Raw genomic sequence first — 21405 nt, forward strand, 5'->3', positions numbered from 1 at the left:
ATGATTAATTACAAGCCTGTAATTAGGGAAAAATCTCCTCTTTCCCAAACGGCGACGTATCCTTTCCTAGCGTCGCATCTCTCCAGATAGTATATAGTAATGTAATTTGCAACTCCGAAGTTTCCATTCGGTTCAAAAACAGTCTCAACCACGTCCGTTCGGTCGTTAGCGTTGCTCAAAACTCAAAAAATATTCACATTTTCCATAAATGTTTGATAATTATTGTTGCAGTACAATACTATAGTATTACTCAACAAATTTGAAAGGTAGGGAGAAGTTGAAGCGCAGTTCGGTCATATAAGGGTGGAGATGATATTATGCAAGAGTCGGTACTCTGCTTGCTCACTCGACTTTGACTTGACTAAAAAGAACAGAGCATGCATGCATGCAGTTTCGGTACCTCAAACCTGATTCGTGATCACAGTGGATTCTGAATTGCTGCATGCTGTTAAATGACAGCCAAGTCATATATGTGCTTGTTTGGTTCGTCATCCGTGTCATTGAGTTCATTATCAGTTCGCGACTCAGAGTAGATTAGAATGGCAAAGCAAAAAAAGAAAAAGAAAAGAAGAGCCACCCTGCTCTCGGCAATTCAAATAAATTGCCAGGTTCCGCAAGATCCGAGCCGATCCGCCCAAGCATCCGCAGAGACCTACTATTGTGAGTGCACCACCACATACTACATCAATTGCATCAGCATACTAGTACAAAATCAATCATCGCGTAAATCTGCTCTACCTTACAAGTTAAATCCTCGTTTTGTTGCCAACGTCATCAGTTTACAAGATGTAGCTCAAGAAGAATCACTTCACTTGCTACAAAAGGAGTAGAACACACCTGGCACGAAATTAGCGACTCTTTGGAATCACTGCACAGGGGTTGCATTGCATCGCATTCGCATGGATGCACACCTGATCCATGCATGTCAGCTATCCATCCAGAGTAACAGGCTGAGGCTGCCTGCATGTAAAACAACAAGAAGAAAACCTTAATATGAACCTTTATGTGCTAAATTGCCAGCTGAATGTTAAGGCTGTTGGTGGAATAACAATACAGCTTCACATAACTACAGTGATGTTTGTTCATTATCCAAGAAACGCCAACACCGTACTGTGGATTGCTGCTAGAGTGCTAGCTGAATGTTAAGTTTGATGGCCCATTTCTCAGATGAAGTTTTCTTAGTGATACAACCCAACAGAGGCAACAACTGTGGCTGCTGAAACAATAAAACTACTGAAAATGAAACGAACCGTCTGCTCTGTTCTACCCGGCTATGCTCGAACAGAGTCTCCATTACAAGGTATGTAGCTCTACCTGTGCCACGTGCTTATGAACAAGAGAATTTTGTTTAGGCTTCCTCTGTCTCATTGTATTGGAAAGTTTATAAGCAAGCGATAGTTAACAAAAAAGAGCTTGCAAGCTCGGTTTCAGTATGTAGTTTGGAAATATCTCACATCCAAAACGTTCTACGCATAACAGCAACTATAAAGGTCAAAATAATCTCCTCCCTTATGAATAGGTAAAAGAGGCGATGAAGGGTTATATGGCTATACAGGAGATGGCAAAAGAGGCGATTAAGGGTTTTAGCTCCAACTATATATGACACCGCCTGTAATACTTTTTAACTTCAAACGGTTTTCTCTTCAGAACCATGGTATTATATTTCCTTTTCACAATCAGCCCTGCTATTCAAATTCACACAGAACATTTATAATATCTCATAGAAAAATGTTGAATCACATAAACATGGGATCCAGTAATTGAACTTGAATTCAAGTTACCTGCAACACTCAGTCCTCATCTGCTAACATGTCTGAAAAGCAAGGCACGTACGGACGAAACCAGTCAAAATGGCCTGATCCGAGAACGAAAAGACAGCCTGCTTTGCCACGATCAATATCATATGACACCAGCCTGTTCTCCAAACCCATAGTAAAGAAGAAGGTATTGCAATCTGGGTGAAATGCAACAGGATGTTGACAGTCTGAACCGGGGAAACTATGGTTGAAGCTCCATGCACCATCTTCCAGAGTCCAGAATGATATTTTATTCTCATCTTCATCTTTGGCGACATACCACAAGCAGCCCTGAGACTGTCCAAGCAGGAAAAAAGTAGATCCCCCAGCATCGGGTAACTTAATCTCCTTCAACTCCTTTGCCTCCAAATCCATGGTCACGAGCACGTACTCATAGGTAAGGAAATACAGCAGGCCATTGAAGTAGACGGTGCTACGTAGACAAATCCAGCGATTCAAGCTCATGTCCCGGATAATCCATCGACCAGTGCGGGACGAGTAGATCCTCACTTGGCCAGTTGAGCCGATCCCCTCCTGATACAAGAAGACGTGGAAATGAGAGGAGACGGCCGGGTCAAACACCAGACAGGAGGGGTAGGGAAAGAATTCATCATCGTCCCCAACCCCAAGGTCCGGCAAGGCTACCCATTTCTCAGTAGCGGGATTGCAGACGAAGTAATCATAGTGCCGTGGGGAAGAGGTACTCTTGTGGTGGCAGAGGAGGAGGAGGCCTTTGCAGCAGTCCAAGACGCTCATGTCAGCATGGTTGGGCAGGAACGGGAGCATGGGATTGACCAACGGCGGTTGGCAACCCGATAGATTACTGAAGTGTTGCTGGAAGATTGGGCAGAGGCGGTTGTTGTCCCAGCTCTCGCTAACGTAGAAGAAGCCGGCGAGGGTCTGCGGCAGCCTCTTGCGGTGGTTGCGGTCGGAGATTAGGTAGCGCCACGGGTTGGAGACACACTTGAAGCGGTACACTGACTTGGCGGGGAGCCGCGAGAGGATCTCAACAAGGATGTCGTCGGGGAAAACAGCACAGGCCTCCATCCGCGGGCCGCCGTGGTAAAGCCACTGCTCAAGCCTGGCCTCAGAATCTTGTGATTGCTGAGACTTTCCACCTAGTTCTGATCTGTTGAGTCATTCAAGAAAGTGAATAAGACGCCCAGCCAAATTGTGAAATGAAAGTGAAATTTAACAGCAGTAGAAAGACTTTTTAGATAATCACGCATCTTCATGTACCATCCTGAAACAAATATAAACTGCCGGATGGCAACCCAGTGCATGGTTCGCGGATCTAAAAAACTTTTGCAACCAAAGCTCTGTACAACTCGGGTATTTTGCTCTGTGAGGGGCAAAATAAGCTAAACACCGAACACTGAACTGCAATCAAGATTTGAGCTGGCTGACCATGTAAGTACACTGAAAAGAGAAGCAAACTGCGATGATAAACCCTAGTTAAACCCAACATACACACACATGGTTGGGGTTTGACTGACGCTGACAGATCAAAATTGCGAAAGCATCGTCAGATAATCTGAAACAACGCCACCGGCTACCATTGATGGTGTTGTGAAAAAATTGTCCTTCAGTAGGGAAGGAATTGATGGCAGGATGAAATGGAAACTGATGAGGGAATCCAATTACCCTTGCGACGAAGAAGGTGGGGTACAAGTGGGAGGAGCTGCGGCCACGGCGGCGACCTGGAAGAAGGAAGTCCCGGCGGTAGAAGCTGCAGGGGGGCAGATCCTGCCGACGACCCTGACGCCGCCATCCCCTCCGACCACCGCCGATGGCGCCACCTCCGCCTCCATGGAGTGAGTGGAACGGATCAAGGGGGGAGCTGTGGGGGTGCAGCACGGCAGTGAAGCGTGCCGGAGGCGGCCGGGGGCGGTGGTGGAGAAAGGGGATCGGCTCGTGCTACCTTCCTCAGCCGGCTGAACCGAGTGGGCCGATGCCACAAGCCTCTTAAATACTTAAAACAAATAGGAGTATTGGTCAGTTAAGGATTATTAATTATTACAATCTAAAATAAATAATTAGTAGAGTTTATAAATTATATAATAGCCAATAATATTCTTAATATAATATTCTGGATTTTATAAAATTAATTCAAAGAATTTTAGAGCAATATTATAAATCTAATACATAATTTCAAGTATGGAATTAAATAACCAATAAAAAAAACCTATTAAAACTTTTTGTGAATCAAATTCAAAGCTTACCTGGGGAGAAAAGCAGTAGCAAATCGCTGTCGCAGAGGGAAGAATTTCTTATGGCCATGCAACACGCCACGAAGAGAAGGTGGCTAAAGAGGAGGTGAACCCTATTCACAACAAACTGAATAGGAGATTGCTTGACTTTCGATGGTAATTATGTTGCTAGAAATCTAGGATGTTATTTGTTTTTATCTTGTGGTTCATTTGTACAAGTTTATTATACTCAAATGCACATGGAGGACCTGGTTCTGTTGTTTGTTCTTTTTGCAGGGCACCCTCCATTCAGATTGCATATGAACAACAAAAGTGATAAAAGTGAACAGAATTGCCCTTACAGTTTATATGCCTTCAAACGTTTTCATTTTGGCGAGTGCCTTCCTCTTACAGAACATCTCGTTCGGATGGGGTATGTGGGGATCGAACGTTCACGTAATATCGGGGTCCTGATGTTTTATAACAGTATAAAGACATTAACCATAGATGCTTGTCCGCCGTTGATCTGCTAGCTTGTGCTCGGATAAATCTGAGCCATTGGTTATCTGAACCCGAAAGTGTTTCGTTTTCAAAGCACACTCTGTTCCGTCGGTGTCTCAAGCTGGATTTAGTTTCAGTGCTGGCACCAGCCCGAAGAGGAGGAGCCTGAGAGAGTGGATTCAGGCTGCAGCTGGGACTGATAGTGGGCGTCCCACCACATCCCACTTAATTCCAACGCACTGGGATCAAGTGGGAACCCACCTCTGAAATGTATCACACTTTGGTGGGTGATAGACAAACATACAGATGTGTACAGCGAGTGTATCCAATATGTAGACTGTAGCACCTCTTTTGCTCTGGTTCAGGCTACATGCAACCAAAAGGTAGCACCATTTTTGCTTCAGAAGTGAACATCACGCACTTCATTAATAAACACTACAAATGACTGAATTTTTTTTAGTACAAACATCGAGTACATCTAATAATGCAAAAAATTCCAATTAATTTATGCCAAGGAACAAAGAGTGCTATTGCAACTTTATGAGTAGTCAACATGTACTAGAGACTGCATGCTCTAAACATGGTCGACATGAGCCATTTCTTTCTTCCCGTTTCGAATATCTCGAAGATGTTGAATCCTCTGGCATGCATTTTGATCTTTATGTAGATTGTGAAGTCTCGTCTTCTCTGGCTCAACAAGTTTTCTTTTCCAGCTACGAGTTTCCTTGATTTTTATGCGGCATTGTGACTCTTTGTGTTCTGGGCATTCAAATTCCTTTGTGATAATCTCATGGGATTTGGACTCTCTGATGTTGCTCCAATAGCACTATTTGTAGAATTTGTTCTTTGTCTGCTCCTTCACAAAGAACGACCATCTCTTCTTTTGTCATATTCATGTTATGTTGTGGTTAATTATTTGATAACAAAATGAGTTGTGTTTATTTGATGCTGTGCTAGGACAGTTTCTACGAGATGCAACCATGGATATCACCATGATTCTGCTTGACGCCAGGGACCAGGACACTGATGTATGGTGTGTAACAACAAACCTCCTTGTAGCTGTAGCTTTCCTCTAGTGGTGAGTAAAAATAAAGTTGTGCCGAGAACATGAGATTCTTCATTTTTGCATTCAACAATATAATTTCGACACTCATGAATAGCAAGCAACTATCTTAGCAGCACCTATCTATTTTTGAGATTGTTGTATTTGTGTTTTTTTACTGGGTACACTATACAATATCATTCTTGTGTTACAAAGTTCATTTGTGAAAGCTGGGCTATTTTTTCTATAAGACATGCAAGTTTTATGCTTGTAGAAGTTGCTGGTTACAAATGCAGTCAATTATATTGTTGGTTCATTTGGTTTGGTTTGGTCTGGTTTGATTTGGATCATGATCAGAACTCCGCTGACTTCACGTACTGAATATTTGTGCTAGTATCAGTTACTCCCTCCGTTCCTAAATATTTGACTTCACGTACTGATGGAGTCTCATTTCTGAAAATACAATTTGAATGACATGTCCTTCTGTATGAGTTTCATTTGTATTTTGCAAGAAACACTTTCTATTTTGTAACATGTGAAGTATTTGATCAATATTTCAGCATGCGTTGCTCGTGCACGCTTACTAGTATATATAGTTCGCTTCACTTCACAGCATTTGTTCTTTATGCCCTGAACACAACAGAGCCATCTAACTAGTATAGGTAGTGGTAAATTGTAAACTACTCCCTTCGTAAAGAAATATAAGAGCGTTACATCTAAAGTTATTTGTGGGTGAAGTCCAGCAAAAGTCAAAAATTAAAAAAAAAATTGGGGGGTGGGGTGAAGCCAAGCAGGCCACCTATATGAGGATAAAGTCCATCAAAAGTCAATAATGTTCAATGGTGTCCCTGCCAGCACTTGTGCGTGTTGGAAGGATATTGCTGACTAGTAAGAGATATGCATGAATCCTCCCAGAAGCTAGCTAGTAGTGTCACCATCACCAGCTAGGGACGAACAGCCTTTGTTGAAAAGAAAAAGAAGAAAACAACATATTTGACCTTCCGGAAATGACACCCTCCCTTACTAGTTTTGTTGAATCGGTGCACACGGCCATAAAACATACGACCGAGTCCACCACCTCCCAAGTCCCAACGCGTGAGCGTGTCTACAGACTCTTGTCTCAAAGGGTGCCAAGCTTCCACGTTCTGCTTCAGCTCTACCCGCGCCATGGAAGCTCCGCCGCCTCTTCTCCTACCATTCCTGCTGCTGCTCCTCCTCCTAGCCTCCAACATGGCCACCGCGGCCGGGGACGGCTGCAGCGCGGGCTGCGACCTCGCGCTGGGCTCCTACTACGTCACGAAGAACACGAACATCACCTACATCGCGCAGCTCTTCGGCTTCACCGACTACCGACTGCTCGCCAAGTATAACCCCGGGCTCCCCAATCTAGACGACGTCGCCGCCGGGTACCGCGTCGACGTCCCCTTCCCCTGCGAGTGCCTCGCGCGGCCCTCCGACCCGGCCTCCACCTACCTCGCCGCCTCCATCCCCTACAAAGTCGTCACGGGAGAAACCTACGCCAGCATCGCCAGCAACTACATCAACCTCACCACCGCCGACTGGCTGCCACTGGTAGAAAAAGGGCCTATAGTCCCGGTTCGTAAGGGCCTTTAGTCCCGGTTCCTGAACCGGGACTAAAGTGTCGGTACTAATGCCCCGACCCTTTAGTCCCGGTTCAATCCAGAACCGGGACTGATGGGCCTCCACGTGGGCAGTGCCGGCAGCCCAGGCAGGGGGCCTTTGGTCCCGGTTGATGACATAAACCGGGACCAATAGGCTTCCACGCGTCAGCATCTGGCTGGAGCTGAGGTTTTTCTTTTTTTTTTTAAAAAAAAAGTGGCTGTTTTAGGGGTTTAGGGGGTTATTTTTAGGTTGTTATTAGCTAGCTAATAGAGAGAAGTGTCCTCTCTTATATCTTCATCCTTGGTTTACCTACGCTACTGCTATGTTCATTTCACCCGTAGATATATATATAATAACTCATGCATGCTCGCATCATACATCATCATATATAATAACAAGTCCTACTAATTAATCAAGCATCATCATACAACTTCTACTCGTTATTAATAATAAGTCATACGATCACCATCCTCATAGTCATCGAATCCAACCCTACATAATCGTTCTTAGCACATGATCATCAGTATCAGGTAGGACCTAAACACACTTAAGGTAAAATAGCATAAAACAATATAGACCCTGACTCTCCATTATGAAGAATGAAGATCATCCTGTCTCCAATTCTTGCGCCTCGCTTCCTTTTGCTTTCAAGAAGCTCCTTACGACTGTCCATACATTTTTTCCATCCTTTGATTGTCATGTCTCCACTTCTTTTAGAAATCCGGTATGGACAGTTGAGATTCGTAGGATGACCTGGATATATGTTCAAAACACGAAGGCTGCCGCCATTCTGATACATCAAATGAGGCACACAATCCTCTGGGATAAGCTGTTGAAAAACATAGTAATAACTTCGTAGTTAGCAATGATGTACTAATTTTAGAAGTATGCAAAAAGATGCACGGATGTCGTAATAGTAAAAAAACTTACCAGGGTATCTCCATGATAGTTACCGTAGTTCAACACGTGCACTAGTGGCACGTATTGACCATAATGTTGAGGAGTTCGATTGTAGATGTTGTAATTCTCAAGATCGTTACAAAATCCAACCAGATGAGTTTTCTCCTTGTAAGTTAACTCAGAGCCATCGGTGTAGTAAGTTCTATCTACCATCTTCTGCACATTCTTTGATACTTCAAAATAAGCTGTCAATGGAAATAAGTTGTCAACTATTTTGAAATGAACAATATAAATTAGTTAATAATTAACTATGTTTGAGAAACTCACATAGCGGTAGAACGGGAGGAGTATCAACAAGGACCCAAATGTCCATATTGTCTTGCTCTATTTCAGGATCACCAAGATCCATGGTGACAAGCATACCCTCATCAAAACCATACAATTTGCAAAATGCTTCCCAATTTTTGCAACCAAAATGAGTTACGCTCTCAGCATTATACAACTTTACTTCAAAATCCACATCATGATGGGTCCTTAGGTGAATTTTCTTCGTTTCAAAATTTTCATGGTATTCAAAATCCATCCTCTCTAAGACATAGCGTCTTGCATGGCATGGGATAAACTATACTCGAATTGTAAAAGATGAAAATTACACGTTGAAATAGTTGAAGTCATGCTTAATTATGAAAAAAAACACTTGTCGTCGTTGCGTACCGTTTCAATTTCGAATATCTCCTCGAGCTTAATGCTGAAGCGCCGACCATCGTCCAGGTGAGGCCTGTCGCACTCACCTCGATCGTCGTGGCACCAGTCGCACTCCCCCAGGAGACTTTCGTCGTCCGATGATGACATTTCCTATACGTTCATAATTCAAAGACTAAATTAGATCATTATTATTCAACTAATCATATGCATATGCCTTGCATAGTGCTCTCCAATTTGAGCATTCAATAAGAAAAATCAAATCACAAAATAAAGTAGTAAAATAAACTACTTCTATAGTAAAATAAACCGCAAAATAAACTAGTTCTATTAATTTTCTTGCTAAAAATAAACTACTTCTATAGTAAAATAAACCAGTTTTATTAAATCAACTAGTTCAACTACTAAGCACTTACTATAAATAGAATAATGTAGTACTTACTAAAAATAAACAAGTTTACCTAGTTCTAACTAATTCCATTAAACACTTTCTAAGTAGTACTAATTACTAAAAGTTAATTATCGGGGGGGGGGGTATGTCGACAACGACATACCCGATAACAAAAAATAAGAAGAGGAAGAAGAAGAAAAAAAGAGGAGAAGAAGAAAGGAAAAGGAGAAGAAAAAAAAGAAAAAAAAAGGAGAAGAAGAAGGAATAATATAGGAGAACAAGAAGAATTCTTCTTCTTCTCCTCTATTCCTTCTTCTTCTCTTCTTTTTTCTTCTTCTTTTTCATCTTCTTATTTATTTCTCATGTTATTTCTCTCCTCTTCTTCTTCTCCTCCTTCTTCCTCTTCTTATTTTCCTTTTTTCTCTCCTTCTTTTTCTTCAAAATATGAACATATACATAAATGACTTTGATCATACATAACGTTCAGATTCCTACACAATATGAACAAAATTACAACAGAAAAAAATAACAAAAATTCTATGAACAAAATAAAAATTCTATGAACAAAATTACAACAAAAAAATCATAAAAATTCTATGAAAAAATTGACATATTATTTGCATATATATGAACACACAAACTTTTGCATATGCAACAATAATATCACCAAAAAAATGTATGAACAGAAAAAAAATTCTAACTTTTGCATCTAAACTATACATCTAAATTAAGTACAACTAAATTAACTATACATCCTAACTATACAACTAAATTAACTATACATTCTAAATTAGGAAATTACGGCGACGGGGCAGCGGCGGCGAGGAGGCAGGGGGGCATGGGGCGGCGACGGCGACGGCGCGGTCGGGGGAGACGGCAGGGGCGGCGGACGGCGACGTTGAGGGGCACGGCGTCGGCGGCGAGGAGGCAGGGGGGCACGGGACGGCGACGGCGACGGCACGGTCGGGGGCGAGGAGGCAGGGGGGCACGGGGCGGCGACGGCGACGGCACGGTCGGGGGCGAGGAGGCAGGGGGCACGGGGCGGCGACGGCGACGAGGAGGCAGGGGGCACGGGGCGGCGACGACGACGACACGGTCGGGGGCGACGGCAGGGGCGGCGGACGGCGACGGTGAGGGGCACGGCGTCGGCGGCGAGGAGGCAGGGGCACGGGGCGGCGACGGCGTCTGCGGCCGCGCGGGACGGCGGCGGAGGCAGGGGCGACGGCGAGGCGCAGCCTGGCGGCGTCGTCGGGCGGGGAAGAACGAACTGAACCCAAAATTTTCGCAAGTGCTACTTATATAGACGAAGCATTGGTCCCGGTTCGTGACAGAAACCGGGACGAATGCCCCCTTTAGACCCGGTTGGTGTCACCAACCGGGACCAAAGGCCACTTTTCGGCAGCCCAAAGGGCGGGAAGCGGCGACCATTGGTCCCGGTTGGTGCCACGAACCGGGACGAAAGGACCCCTTTCATCCCGGTTGGTGCCACCAACCGGGACCAAAGGGCGTGTACTGGAACTGCCGCGGTGCGTTGGGATGTTTAGTCCCACCTCGCTAGCCGAGAGGGGCTCGGAGTGGTTTATAAGCCCTGCGGAGCCGACCACTTCGAGCTCCTCTCTACTGCAGGCTTACGGGCCTAAATCCACTCTCTGTGCCTGTGGGCCTACTGGGCCTACTGTGGGCCTGCATCCTGGCCCAACTAGCGGGTTTCTAGTCGTATGCAGGCTGTGGTGGCCCAGTAGGCGGCATTTTAAAAAAAAAATCCAGTTTTTTGTTTTTTACTAACAGCAAAATACTTACTAGTTTTTTGGTTTTTTACTAACAGCAAAATATTTATGATAATTCTTTTTGCTATTAAAGTTTCTTTTTGCTTATAATGTTCTAAACAGAAAATACTTAGATAATTTATTCTTTGTTGCTTTATTTATTTTATTTTTTTCCTACTTATAACAAAATACTTATTGTTAATATAAGTTTTTTTTCCAGATTTTTTGTTTTGTTTTCTGCATTATTCATTTTCTTTTTTTTTGCTTTATTTTTTATTTTAGGTCACAAAATTTGTTTATGAATAGTTAAAATTTGAATAGTTAAAATTTGAATTTTTTAAGATTTGTGTGAATCACTAGTTTATGAATAACTTTACTATTTGAAATTTGTGTGAATCTCAAGTTTGTGATTAACTTTGCTAATGCCACTATTTTTAGATTAGAATAGTTAAAATTTGAATTGTTTGAAATTTGTGTGAATCTCAAGTTTGCGATTAACTTTACTAGTGCCATTAGTTTTCAAATTAGAATAGTTAAAATTTGAATTCTTTGAAATTTGTGTGAATCACTAGTTTATGAATCACTAGTTTACTAAATTTGTGTGAAAACACTTTGTAGAATAGTTAAAATTGATTTTTGAGTCAATCTTTTTCCTTGCTATTTATTTTAGGTCACAAAAAACAAAAACTTCTCTGTTAGTGAACATAGATGCACTTATAGAGAAAATTAAACATAAATTCATAATTCATTTCTATTTATGAATTTAGGTCCAATTTTCCTCTATAGGTGCATCTACTTTCACTTTGAGAGGAGCTCAACAACGCAGGGAGGGACGGGCTCATAAGCAGGTGTGGGCGCCCTTCGTTTGGCGAGGTGGGACTAAACTCTAGGTGCAACGAGGGCGAACCCTTTAGTCCCGGTTCGAGGCACAAACCGGGACTAAAGGGAGCCTGTGGTCCCGGTTCATTCCACGAACCGGGGCCAATGGTGGTGGGCCAGGAGCCAGGCCCATTGGTCCCGGTTCGTCCCACCAACCGGGACCAAAAGGTCCAGATGAACCGGGACCAATGGCCCACGTGGCCCGGCCGGCCCCCTGGGCTCATGAACCGGGACCAATGCCCACATTGATGGCATTGGTCCCGGTTCTACTTTGAACCGGGACTAATGGACTGAGCCGGCCTGGACCATAGCCCTGTTTTCTACTAGTGTGCAGGCCATCAATACGTACCCGCCCAACAACATCCCCGACGACGCCATCGTCAACGTCACCGTCAACTGCTCCTGCGGCGACGCCGGGATCTCCACGGATTACAGGCTCTTCCGCACATTCCCGCTAAGGGACTGGGAGACGCTCGCCTCCGTCGCCGCAACTCGTGACCTCTCGTCACCGGAGCAGATGGACATAGTCCGGAGGTATAATCCCGGCATGGATGGTGCCACCGGCAGCGGCATCGTGTATATCCCTGCCAAAGGTACGCGAGGCTTCGATCGTAGCTCCTCTCTCTATGGTGCACCTCACACGTTTCTTCCTTTATGTGCCATTTGTTGCCACATAGTATTGATTGATATTGATCTACGTTGCTGTGGGTTGCGCCATGCCATTTCTGCATGCATATATCGTATTAACTTGGATAAAAATGCCTAAATATTGTTGGAATAGTTATATGTGCTGCAAAATGTTTTAAATAGCGGGCTATGACATATAGCGGCAACCCTCTATAGCTGAGCTATAGCGAGGCTATAGCAGCAAATTATACATGAAATCATTTAGTGGCAACATGCTCAAACAGCTATAGCGGAGCTATAGGCTATAGCCGGCTATTTAAAACTATGCAAGTATATTCAAACTACTTGAACCTTTTAATGTTCCCCGGTTCTGGAACCGGGACTAAAGGGTCGGTACTAAAGCCTCCCCCTTTAGTCCCGGTTCTTACTGGAACCGGAACTAAAGGCCCTCCACGTGGCCGCTGCCTGGAGATCCACCTTTAGTCCCGGTTGGTAACACCAACCGGTACTAAAGGAAATTTTATGATTTTTTTTGAAACTTTTTTTTAGAATTTTTAATTTCTGAATTATTTTAACCTCTAATTTCTAATCACCCCTCATCACTGCTCAATAACCTTTAATCTCTAATCACCCCTCATCATTTCAAATCATCTAACTTCCTGAACGGTCACCCATCCTCTCACTACTCCAGCCTGAGCACGCTTAACTTTCGGGTTCTATTCTCCCTCGTTTCCAAGTATGCACTTGTTGTTTTCCTGACAATAGTAAGATGTCAATCCTATTAACCCTCAGGAATTTAGCTTGAGCATGAAGTCACACATTTCACTGTTTGAGTTTGAAACTATTGTTCTAAAAATCAATAATTATTTAGTAACATTAATATTTCTTGAATAAGTAGTTTGACCACAGTTTGACCCTAGCTTGACCACAGTTTGACCAGATTTGACCAAAATTCAAAAAACTGAAATAATTATTTAGTAACACTAATATTTCTTGAATAAGTAGTTTGACCATAGTTGACCAAAATTCAAAAAAACTGAAATTATTATTTAGTAACACTAATATTCTTGAATAATTATTTAGTAACACTAATACTTCTTGAATAAGTAGTTTGACCAGATTTAACAAAAAATCAAAAAAAACTGAAATTTGAGCATAACTTTTTTTCCTTTTAGAATTTGAGGATTCTAAAAATTTGCAAACAGGCCGTAGAATTCCCTACATTTTTTGCAAAACATGTCCAAATTTAAGTTTTTAAATTTTCCTAACTAGTAGATTTAGTAATATAACTACCTCTCGAAGGATTTTATTTTTTGAAGTTTTTATCATTTTCTTTTGATTTTTTTGAAACAAAAAAGGCGATCCAGGGGGGGGGGGTAGAGTTTGAAAATGGGACCTTTAGTCCCGGTTTGAGACACAAACCGGGACTAAAGGGCATTGCACCCTTTAGACCCGGTTTGTGTCTAAAACCGGGACTAAAGGTCTAATCTTTAGTCCCGGTTTGAGACACAAACCGGGACTAAAGGGCATCGCACCCTTTAGGCCCGGTTCGTGCCACAAACCGGGACTAAAGGGCTCAGGTGAACCGGGACTAATGCCTTAGCCGCACGAACCGGGACCAATGCTCACATTAGTCCCGGTTCGTGACTGAACCGGGACTAATGGGCTGACCCGGACTGGACCTTTGCCCCCTTTTCTACTAGTGGATGTTCCTTCCTTGAAATAGATGTTTCCAATTTTTGTTTGCATGCACTCTGATCGGTTTCCAAAAAAGTAATATTTTTTTTTCCTAAGCAACATTCTGTTCCAAAATATCTCGAGTACATATACACACCTAAGACATTTTAGGTTATGTATGTATATACCTACTGATTTATTCAAGATATTAGACATTTATTTCTGGTTGTGTATATACCTAGTGATAGACCTACTGATGTATATACCTCAAATATTTTGGGTTATGTATATACCTAAGATATTTTGGGTTATGTATATACCTGCTTATATATACCTACTGATGTATATACCTACTAATGTAATTCATGTGTCCAACACTCATAATTAACACTTGTATTTTCTAATGATGTACTTTCAAGGTATTCGTCACTTATTTATTTTATTGATGGGACACACTTTTTGAAGACTAGTTTTCCTATTCTATGTAAGGTGACAAGATAATCTAAAACGACATCCTAATTACTTTTTTACTTTTTTGGACATATACATACCATGTAGACATCCAGACCCGATATGTTTACGTACATATACCTAATATAATGTACCAACATCTCGGTTTTTAATACATGTATTGCCTTCGAGACATACCCCGAAAATTTTGTAGTTTTAGTGGTGACATACCCAAAAATAATAATATACTCTTTTTTGAATATAAAGTATATGCTTGAAGACATACCCATTAATGGTATTGGACACATACCCCAAAATGATATACTTTGAAAGGAGACGTGCTCAAGGACACGTATGTTTTATACCCGTACGTACATGAGTATTTTTCCATGGAGACAAAAGATAACCATACCTTATATACCCAAGACGATGATATACCTAAATATATAACTATATATATGACTTCGTATTTTATTATGTAAAAAAGAAAGTAATGCATGAATAAGAGAGAAAGAAGGGCACGTGTCATGGAGCATGCATGGCCTTAATGGACCATTAATTGGTGATTTCTCTATCTTTCCTACTAGGTGTCCCATATATAATGTTTATCATAGAATCAGTATTTGCTGGAATGTATTTAATATGACAAGCTTAAAGAAGTTGGTCGATTGTCAATGGTGTAGAAAATGTAGGATGGCTGAATATTGTGTTGTTCTATTGTGTATTGATCTGACCCTCATATGAGGTACATATAGAGTACAATATGAGGGAGAGAGACTTGGAGTAGAGGGCAAGTCTAACATGATTTAAACCTATCTTATCTCTAACTAAACATAATTATACTTCTAATAAATGGAATGCAGTATACTTTGTTTTATACTGGAAAGACTACCCGATATGTACATTGATAATTAGAAGGAAGTATGTCATGGATTAGGTTACGACCCTAATAGCGACCTGCATGATTAATGGAATTCTGACATGATCATTCATGACGCATTGCTCACAAGTACATGTTCCAGATACTCTCTACCTGGAAACTAGTTTAATAATTAGAAATTATAAATATCAATTTCAAGAAACAAATTGAAGTGAAGAGCAACAATCCAATCCATTTGATGATACCATGTTGTTACAGTGGTCTTCTCGAATGTCAAGGGTTAAGTTGACTTGATGCATCATTTATATGTTGTGGAGAGTTGATCACATCTTCCTAATTTTTTTTACTCTGCTTATTTGGTTTCCCAGATCCCAATGGAAGTTACCTTCCTCTTAAATCACCAGCAGGGTAAGAATTGTTATATGAACCTATACTCTTATCCACTTAATTTTCTTGGTCATGCATGTTACGTTTATTCTCATGCAGTTGTGCTGATAAGTATCCCTCATCTTGTGCAGTATAGCCAGACATCGTCCTTTCACGAGCTAATTATTGCTCACCGTTAAGGTTTTTTGGGGAAGAAAAACTGGATATTATTGTCGACTACTGTGAGAGAACTATGATGCTTATTCATATTCAACTCTCTTCAGTACAGGAAAAAAGGTTTCAGCAGGAGCAATAGCAGGAAGTGTTGTGGCTGGTGTAGTGGCACCTGTCTTGGGTGTCTTGTTATTCTTGTTTTATAGGCGAAGAAAGGCGAAACAGAATACACTGCGGCTAGGTAACCCTGCAACTGAGAGTTAGTCCTGTAATTTGTTTTGTAGACAAGCATATGCGTGTCCTAATTTCACCACTTCAAGTTAATATCTGTCCTTCGTTCGTCTCAACGATTTTCTGCTAGAAGGATATGCGTGGATTTGGGTGGTTTGAAGCCATGCTTGTTTATCCTATGAGCAACTATATTTAGCCTGGAAATATTGTGGAGTAAATAGTGTATGATATGAGTTATGATTATGAGTAATAGTTTGAGAGACTTCAAGTGTAACCAACGAGGTTGTCAAGGATCTATAAGTCTACTTTTGGAAGATAGAGAAAGTTAGATAACCTTGAATTATGCTTCCAATTTTCTTCTCTTTTTTGTGCTTCCTTCACCAGGCCTTGACTGATATTAATCACAACAGAATGTGCCTTCTTATTTCTGAACTATTATTCTTTTTGTTCCAGCCAGTACAATATTAATGCAAAAGGTGACATCATCGGCCACTCAAGCTGACGTAGCTTCATTAGCTGCTGGCATTACAGTTGACAAATCAGTCGAGTTCACATACCAAGAACTTTTTAATGCTACAGAAGGCTTCAACATAACTCATAAAATTGGACAAGGTGGTTTTGGTGCTGTCTATTATGCTGAGCTTGTAGGCGAGGTTAGTTCAAAAAATAATAATTCAGATGCATTTCAGAAACCCACATGCCAAAAACATGTGTACTTAACAAGGGGCTTGAACAATGGCAGAATAACATAACTCTGTGAAGGTCCATGATTGCAATCATGCAACATCATGATATGTTCTTCATCGAAATGACTTGCTTTGTTTCTCTTGTGTTGTCCACTGTCCAGAAAGCCGCCATAAAGAAAATGGACATGCAAGCTACTCAGGAGTTTCTTGCCGAGTTAAAGGTTTTGACACATGTTCACCATCTAAATCTGGTTCGTAAATCTTCTATTTGTTCACCTAATCAACACTGCGTTTTAATGGGACGTTAATATTGATTTTCCATGGGGACGATCTTGTAAATCTTTAGTCAGGTTAATTAGCCGTTTCAATGTTCGATGCCATGCAGGTGCGCTTGATTGGTTATTCCACAGAGAGTTCTTTGTTCCTTGTCTACGAATTTGTCGAGAATGGCAACTTAAGCCAGCATTTGCGTGGAACTGGTAATGTTCTGCCTCTCGAAATATCGAATGTGCCTTTTTCTGCTCTGTTGCTTCTGGCAAATTAATCTCGTGGCACATTTGTATAGGTTATGAGCCTCTTTCTTGGGCTGAAAGAGTTCAGATTGCACTAGATTCAGCAAGAGGTCTTGAGTACATTCATGAGCATACCGTTCCAGTGTACATACATCGGGACATCAAATCCGCAAACATCTTGATAGACAAGAACACCCGTGCAAAGGTAGGAATGATTCAAGGAGAATTCATCCGTGTGTTTTATATGTAATGTCCATCGATCCATGTGTTCTACATGTACATTCATGAAGTAATGTTGTTTATGTGTATCTTCCAGGTTGCAGATTTTGGTCTAACAAAGCTTACAGAAGTTGGTGGTGCATCTTTGCAAACACGTGTTGTTGGTACATTCGGTTACATGCATCCAGAGTAGGTTTCCTGAACTTGTACTCTCTCTCTCTCTCTTTTTTTTTTGAGGAATGAACATCTACTTTTGTCATTCCACTTACTGCAGAGTAGTTGCTGATTTTGACGAATGTTGACAATTATGGGAAATGGTGTTGGCAGATATGTTCGATACGGTGATATTTCTCGTAAGGTTGATGTGTATGCCTTTGGTGTTGTCTTGTACGAACTTATCTCAGCCAAAGATGCCATCGTCCGATCAACTGATGGATCTGCTAGTGGTTCAAGGGGACTGGTTTATCTGGTAATTGTGCTTCTAAGCTACTTCCTCCGTCCCATAATATAATTGTGCTTCTAAGTATAACCAGCGAGCTATGTCAGGGATCTACAAGTTTACTTTGGAAGATAGAGAAAGTTAGATAACCTTGAATTATGCTTCCAATTTGCCTTTCTTTTGTGTTTCCTTGAACAGGCCTTGAGTGTTACAACAGAATGTTGCTTCTACTATTACTGAATTTATTATTCTTTTTGTTCCAGACAGTACAGTATTAATGCAAAAGGTGACACCATTGACCACTCAAGCTGACGTAGCTTCACTAGCTGCTGACATTACAGTTGACAAATCAGTGGAGTTCACATACCAAGAACTTTTAATGCTACAGAAGGCTTCAACATAACTCATAAAATAGGACAAGGTGGTTTTGGTGCTGTGTATTATGCTGAGCTTAGAGGCGAGGTTAGTGTTTTTTTTTTCAATTCAATTGCATTTCAGAAACCCACATGCCACAAACATGTACTTCATTCGAAATGACTTGCTTTGCTTCTCTTGTGTTGTACACTGTCCAGAAAGCCGCCATTAAAAAAATGGACATGCAGGCTACTCAAGAGTTTCTTGCCGAGTTAAAGGTTTTGACACATGTTCACCATAAGAATCTGGTTCGTAAATATTTTATTTGCTCAAGTAAACGACACTGATTTTTATTGGGATGAAAATATTGATTTTCCATGGGGACGATCCCGTAAATCTTTAGCCAGGTTAATTCGTTACAATGTTCGATTTCATGCAGGTGCGCTTGATTGGTTATTGCATAGAGAGTTCTTTGTTCCTTGTCTATGAATTTATCGAGAATGGCAATTTAAGCCAACATTTGCGTGGAACTGGTAATGTTCTGCCTCTCAAAATACCGAATGTGCCATTTTCTGTTCTCTTGCTTCCGGCAAATTAATCTCTCGACGCCGTTGTATAGGTTATGAGCCTCTTTCTTGGGCTGAAAGAGTTCGGATTGCACTAGATTCAGCAAGAGGTCTTGAGTACATTCATGAGCATACCGTTCCAGTGTACATACATCGGGACATCAAATCCGCAAACATCTTGATAGACAAGAACACCCGTGCAAAGGTAGGAATGATTCAAGTGTTTTTATATGTTCTGTGCTGTCCATCCTTCATGTAATGTTGTTTACGTGTATCTTCCAGGTTGCAGGTTTTGGTCTGACAAAGCTTACAGAAGTTGGTGGTGCATCTTTGCAAACGCGTGTTGTTGGTACATTCGGTTACATGCCTCCAGAGTAGGTTTCCTGAACTTGTACTCTCTCTCTTTTTTTTTGAGGAATGAACATCTACTTTTGTCATTCCACTTACTGCAGAGTAGTTGCTGATTTTGACGAATGTTGACAATTATGGGAAATGGTGTTGGCAGATATGTTCGATACGGTGATATTTCTCGTAAGGTTGATGTGTATGCCTTTGGCGTTGTCTTGTACGAACTTATCTCAGGCAAAGATGCCATTGTCCGACCAACCGATGGATCTGCTAGTGGTTCAAGGGGACTGGTTTATCTGGTAATTGTGCTTCTGAGCTAGTAATACTTTCTGCTCTCGGTGCTTCATAAAACCGCTAGCCTGGCCGCTTTTGGGTTCAGTTCCTTCTTTGGCTGTTTGATGACTTGTTACCATACTGAATCTTGTAGTTTGAAGAGGCTCTCACTGCACTGGATCCGAAAGAAGGCCTCCAGAAGCTGATCGATCCAAAGCTGGGAGACAACTATCCCGTCGATGCGATTCTCATGGTTAGGAAAACATGCCCAGGCCCCTGCTTGCATGTTCGATTGGATAAAATCATATGCTGCCTTCTACGTGCAGATGATGCACCTGGCGAACGCATGCACAACAGAGGACCCCAAGCTGAGGCCCACGATGAGGTCCGTGGTTGTCGCGCTGATGACGCTCTCTTCCATGAGCGAGTTCTGGGATATGAAAAACCCGGGCTTGGTGAACCTCATGTCCGGGAGATAACATCCTTACCCACATGTCTCCCCTGGCTGGCATTGTAGATCAGGGCACATTCCTTCCTGTCAAGAAGCAAACACACGCCTTGCAGAGCCCTTTTTTCTTCCATGAAAGCTAAATAGGAAATTAGATACTTTTTTTTTCAAAAAGGAGGATAACCTCCAGCCTCTGCATAGGAAATTAGATACATGCCATGAGACATGTGCATGTGTGTCACGCACACCAGGTCACCCTGTGCATTTCAAAACCAAACCGAAAAACCATACCGAAAATAAACCGAACCGAACCGATTTTATGGTTTTTATGGTTTCTGGTTTCGGTATGGTATGAACTTTTCATACCGATTTGAACTTTGGTTTTTATGGTATATACTGAAAAACCGAACGGTTAACCGAATAAACCGAAGTAAAAATAAATTTATATTTCTTGAGATGAACAACCATACAAATTGTCATTTTTCTTGTACATGAGTCAAATTCACTAATAAGCATGTAAAATTTTATTGTAACATAGTCATTTTTCTCTTTTTAAAATGCTAAGCACGTCCATAACCATCAACAGATGAATTAATGCATGCATATATACTTATATATATAGTCATATACTATTTGTGTAAAATAGTATGTGTTTTGAGTCATAAATTTGCAAATTATTATTACGTCATTTTCAAATTCGCGTCAACTTTGGTTTTTATGGTATATACCGAAACCATACCGAAATAATTTGGTATATACCGAAACCGAACCGTATTTTAATTTCATACCGTATTTACCAAAGTATTAATACCGTACAAACCGAAAAACCGTATAAACCGAACCATGTAAACCGAATAAACCGAACGCACAGGGTGAACACCAGGGCAACCGCACCGACCAGTGGGACAGATGGAGCGGTGGGTCACACGACGAGTGCATGACTGAAGTGAACAACGTGTGTGTGTCGCTGCCCAGTGGGCCAGAGGGGCTGGTAGCGGCCTGCGTGCCATGGTGGCGTTATAGGCGGCCGTCTCCGCGTGTGTGAGGGTTATGTTGTGTAATGACAATTTATGTCGAACGAGAGAAGCTGCTATTCCTCGCGTATCCTAGATCCCCTTTCTCCTTCTTCTTCCTGCCTCCACTCCTCCTTCCCTAGATCACTAGATGTTAGATGAAAGGCTATTCAGGTGTGTAACGTGACATATATGTCACGTATATTGTATGCATATATTGTATGCATGTGTATCTTATAAATGGCGCAGGCTGTTAGGTTAAGTTGAGCCTTATCTAGTATAGCTTGGAGTAGGGGCAAAGCTTAGCAACAACCTGCGCATGATGTCATCCTCTAAGTATATAACACGAAGGC

At 41.7% G+C, this 21405-nt stretch overlaps 2 protein-coding genes across 2 annotated transcripts; one reads left to right on the top strand and one right to left on the bottom strand.

The window, feature by feature from the left end:
• Positions 1-265: 265 nt before the first annotated feature.
• Positions 266-3734, bottom strand: LOC147967185 (F-box protein At5g49610-like). The gene is made up of 3 exons (XM_087529327.1): positions 3497-3734; positions 1782-2925; positions 266-960 (listed from the first exon to the last, which is right to left on the bottom strand). The coding sequence occupies exons 1-2, from the start codon at positions 3565-3567 to the stop codon at positions 1791-1793; spliced, it is 1206 nt and encodes a 401-aa protein (XP_087385453.1). The 5' UTR covers positions 3568-3734; the 3' UTR covers positions 266-960; positions 1782-1790.
• A 2870-nt stretch (positions 3735-6604) lies between these two features.
• On the top strand, positions 6605-21328 carry LOC125529282 (chitin elicitor receptor kinase 1-like). Its single transcript, XM_087529328.1, has 12 exons — positions 6605-7100; positions 12124-12382; positions 15792-15827; positions 16076-16204; positions 16648-16847; positions 17042-17131; positions 17266-17359; positions 17446-17597; positions 17709-17800; positions 17939-18080; positions 19746-19844; positions 19918-21328. Exons 1-12 carry the CDS (start codon positions 6696-6698, stop codon positions 20068-20070), a joined length of 1851 nt encoding a protein of 616 aa, XP_087385454.1. The 5' UTR covers positions 6605-6695; the 3' UTR covers positions 20071-21328.
• The last annotated feature ends 77 nt before the right edge of the window (positions 21329-21405 follow it).

The sequence above is a fragment of the Triticum urartu genome, chromosome 6A (assembly GCF_056163025.1).
Source record: "Triticum urartu cultivar PI428250 chromosome 6A, HENAU_Tu73, whole genome shotgun sequence".
NCBI lineage: Eukaryota > Viridiplantae > Streptophyta > Magnoliopsida > Poales > Poaceae > Triticum > Triticum urartu.

What these genes read in the sequence shown, in the direction of transcription:
- LOC125529282 (XM_087529328.1), top strand. Translation starts at nt 6,696, where the DNA reads ATGGAAGCTCCGCCGCCTCTTCTCCTACCATTCCTGCTGCTGCTCCTC. An exon ending in CCAGCATTTGCGTGGAACTG is followed by an intron (nt 17,360 to 17,445) that starts GTAATGTTCTGC and finishes ACATTTGTATAG; the next exon opens with GTTATGAGCCTCTTTCTTGG. An exon ending in CCGTCGATGCGATTCTCATG is followed by an intron (nt 19,845 to 19,917) that starts GTTAGGAAAACA and finishes TTCTACGTGCAG; the next exon opens with ATGATGCACCTGGCGAACGC.
- LOC147967185 (XM_087529327.1), bottom strand. Translation starts at nt 3,567, where the DNA reads ATGGCGGCGTCAGGGTCGTCGGCAGGATCTGCCCCCCTGCAGCTTCTA. An exon ending in CCGGGACTTCCTTCTTCCAG is followed by an intron (nt 2,926 to 3,496) that starts GTCGCCGCCGTG and finishes ATGACTCAACAG; the next exon opens with ATCAGAACTAGGTGGAAAGT.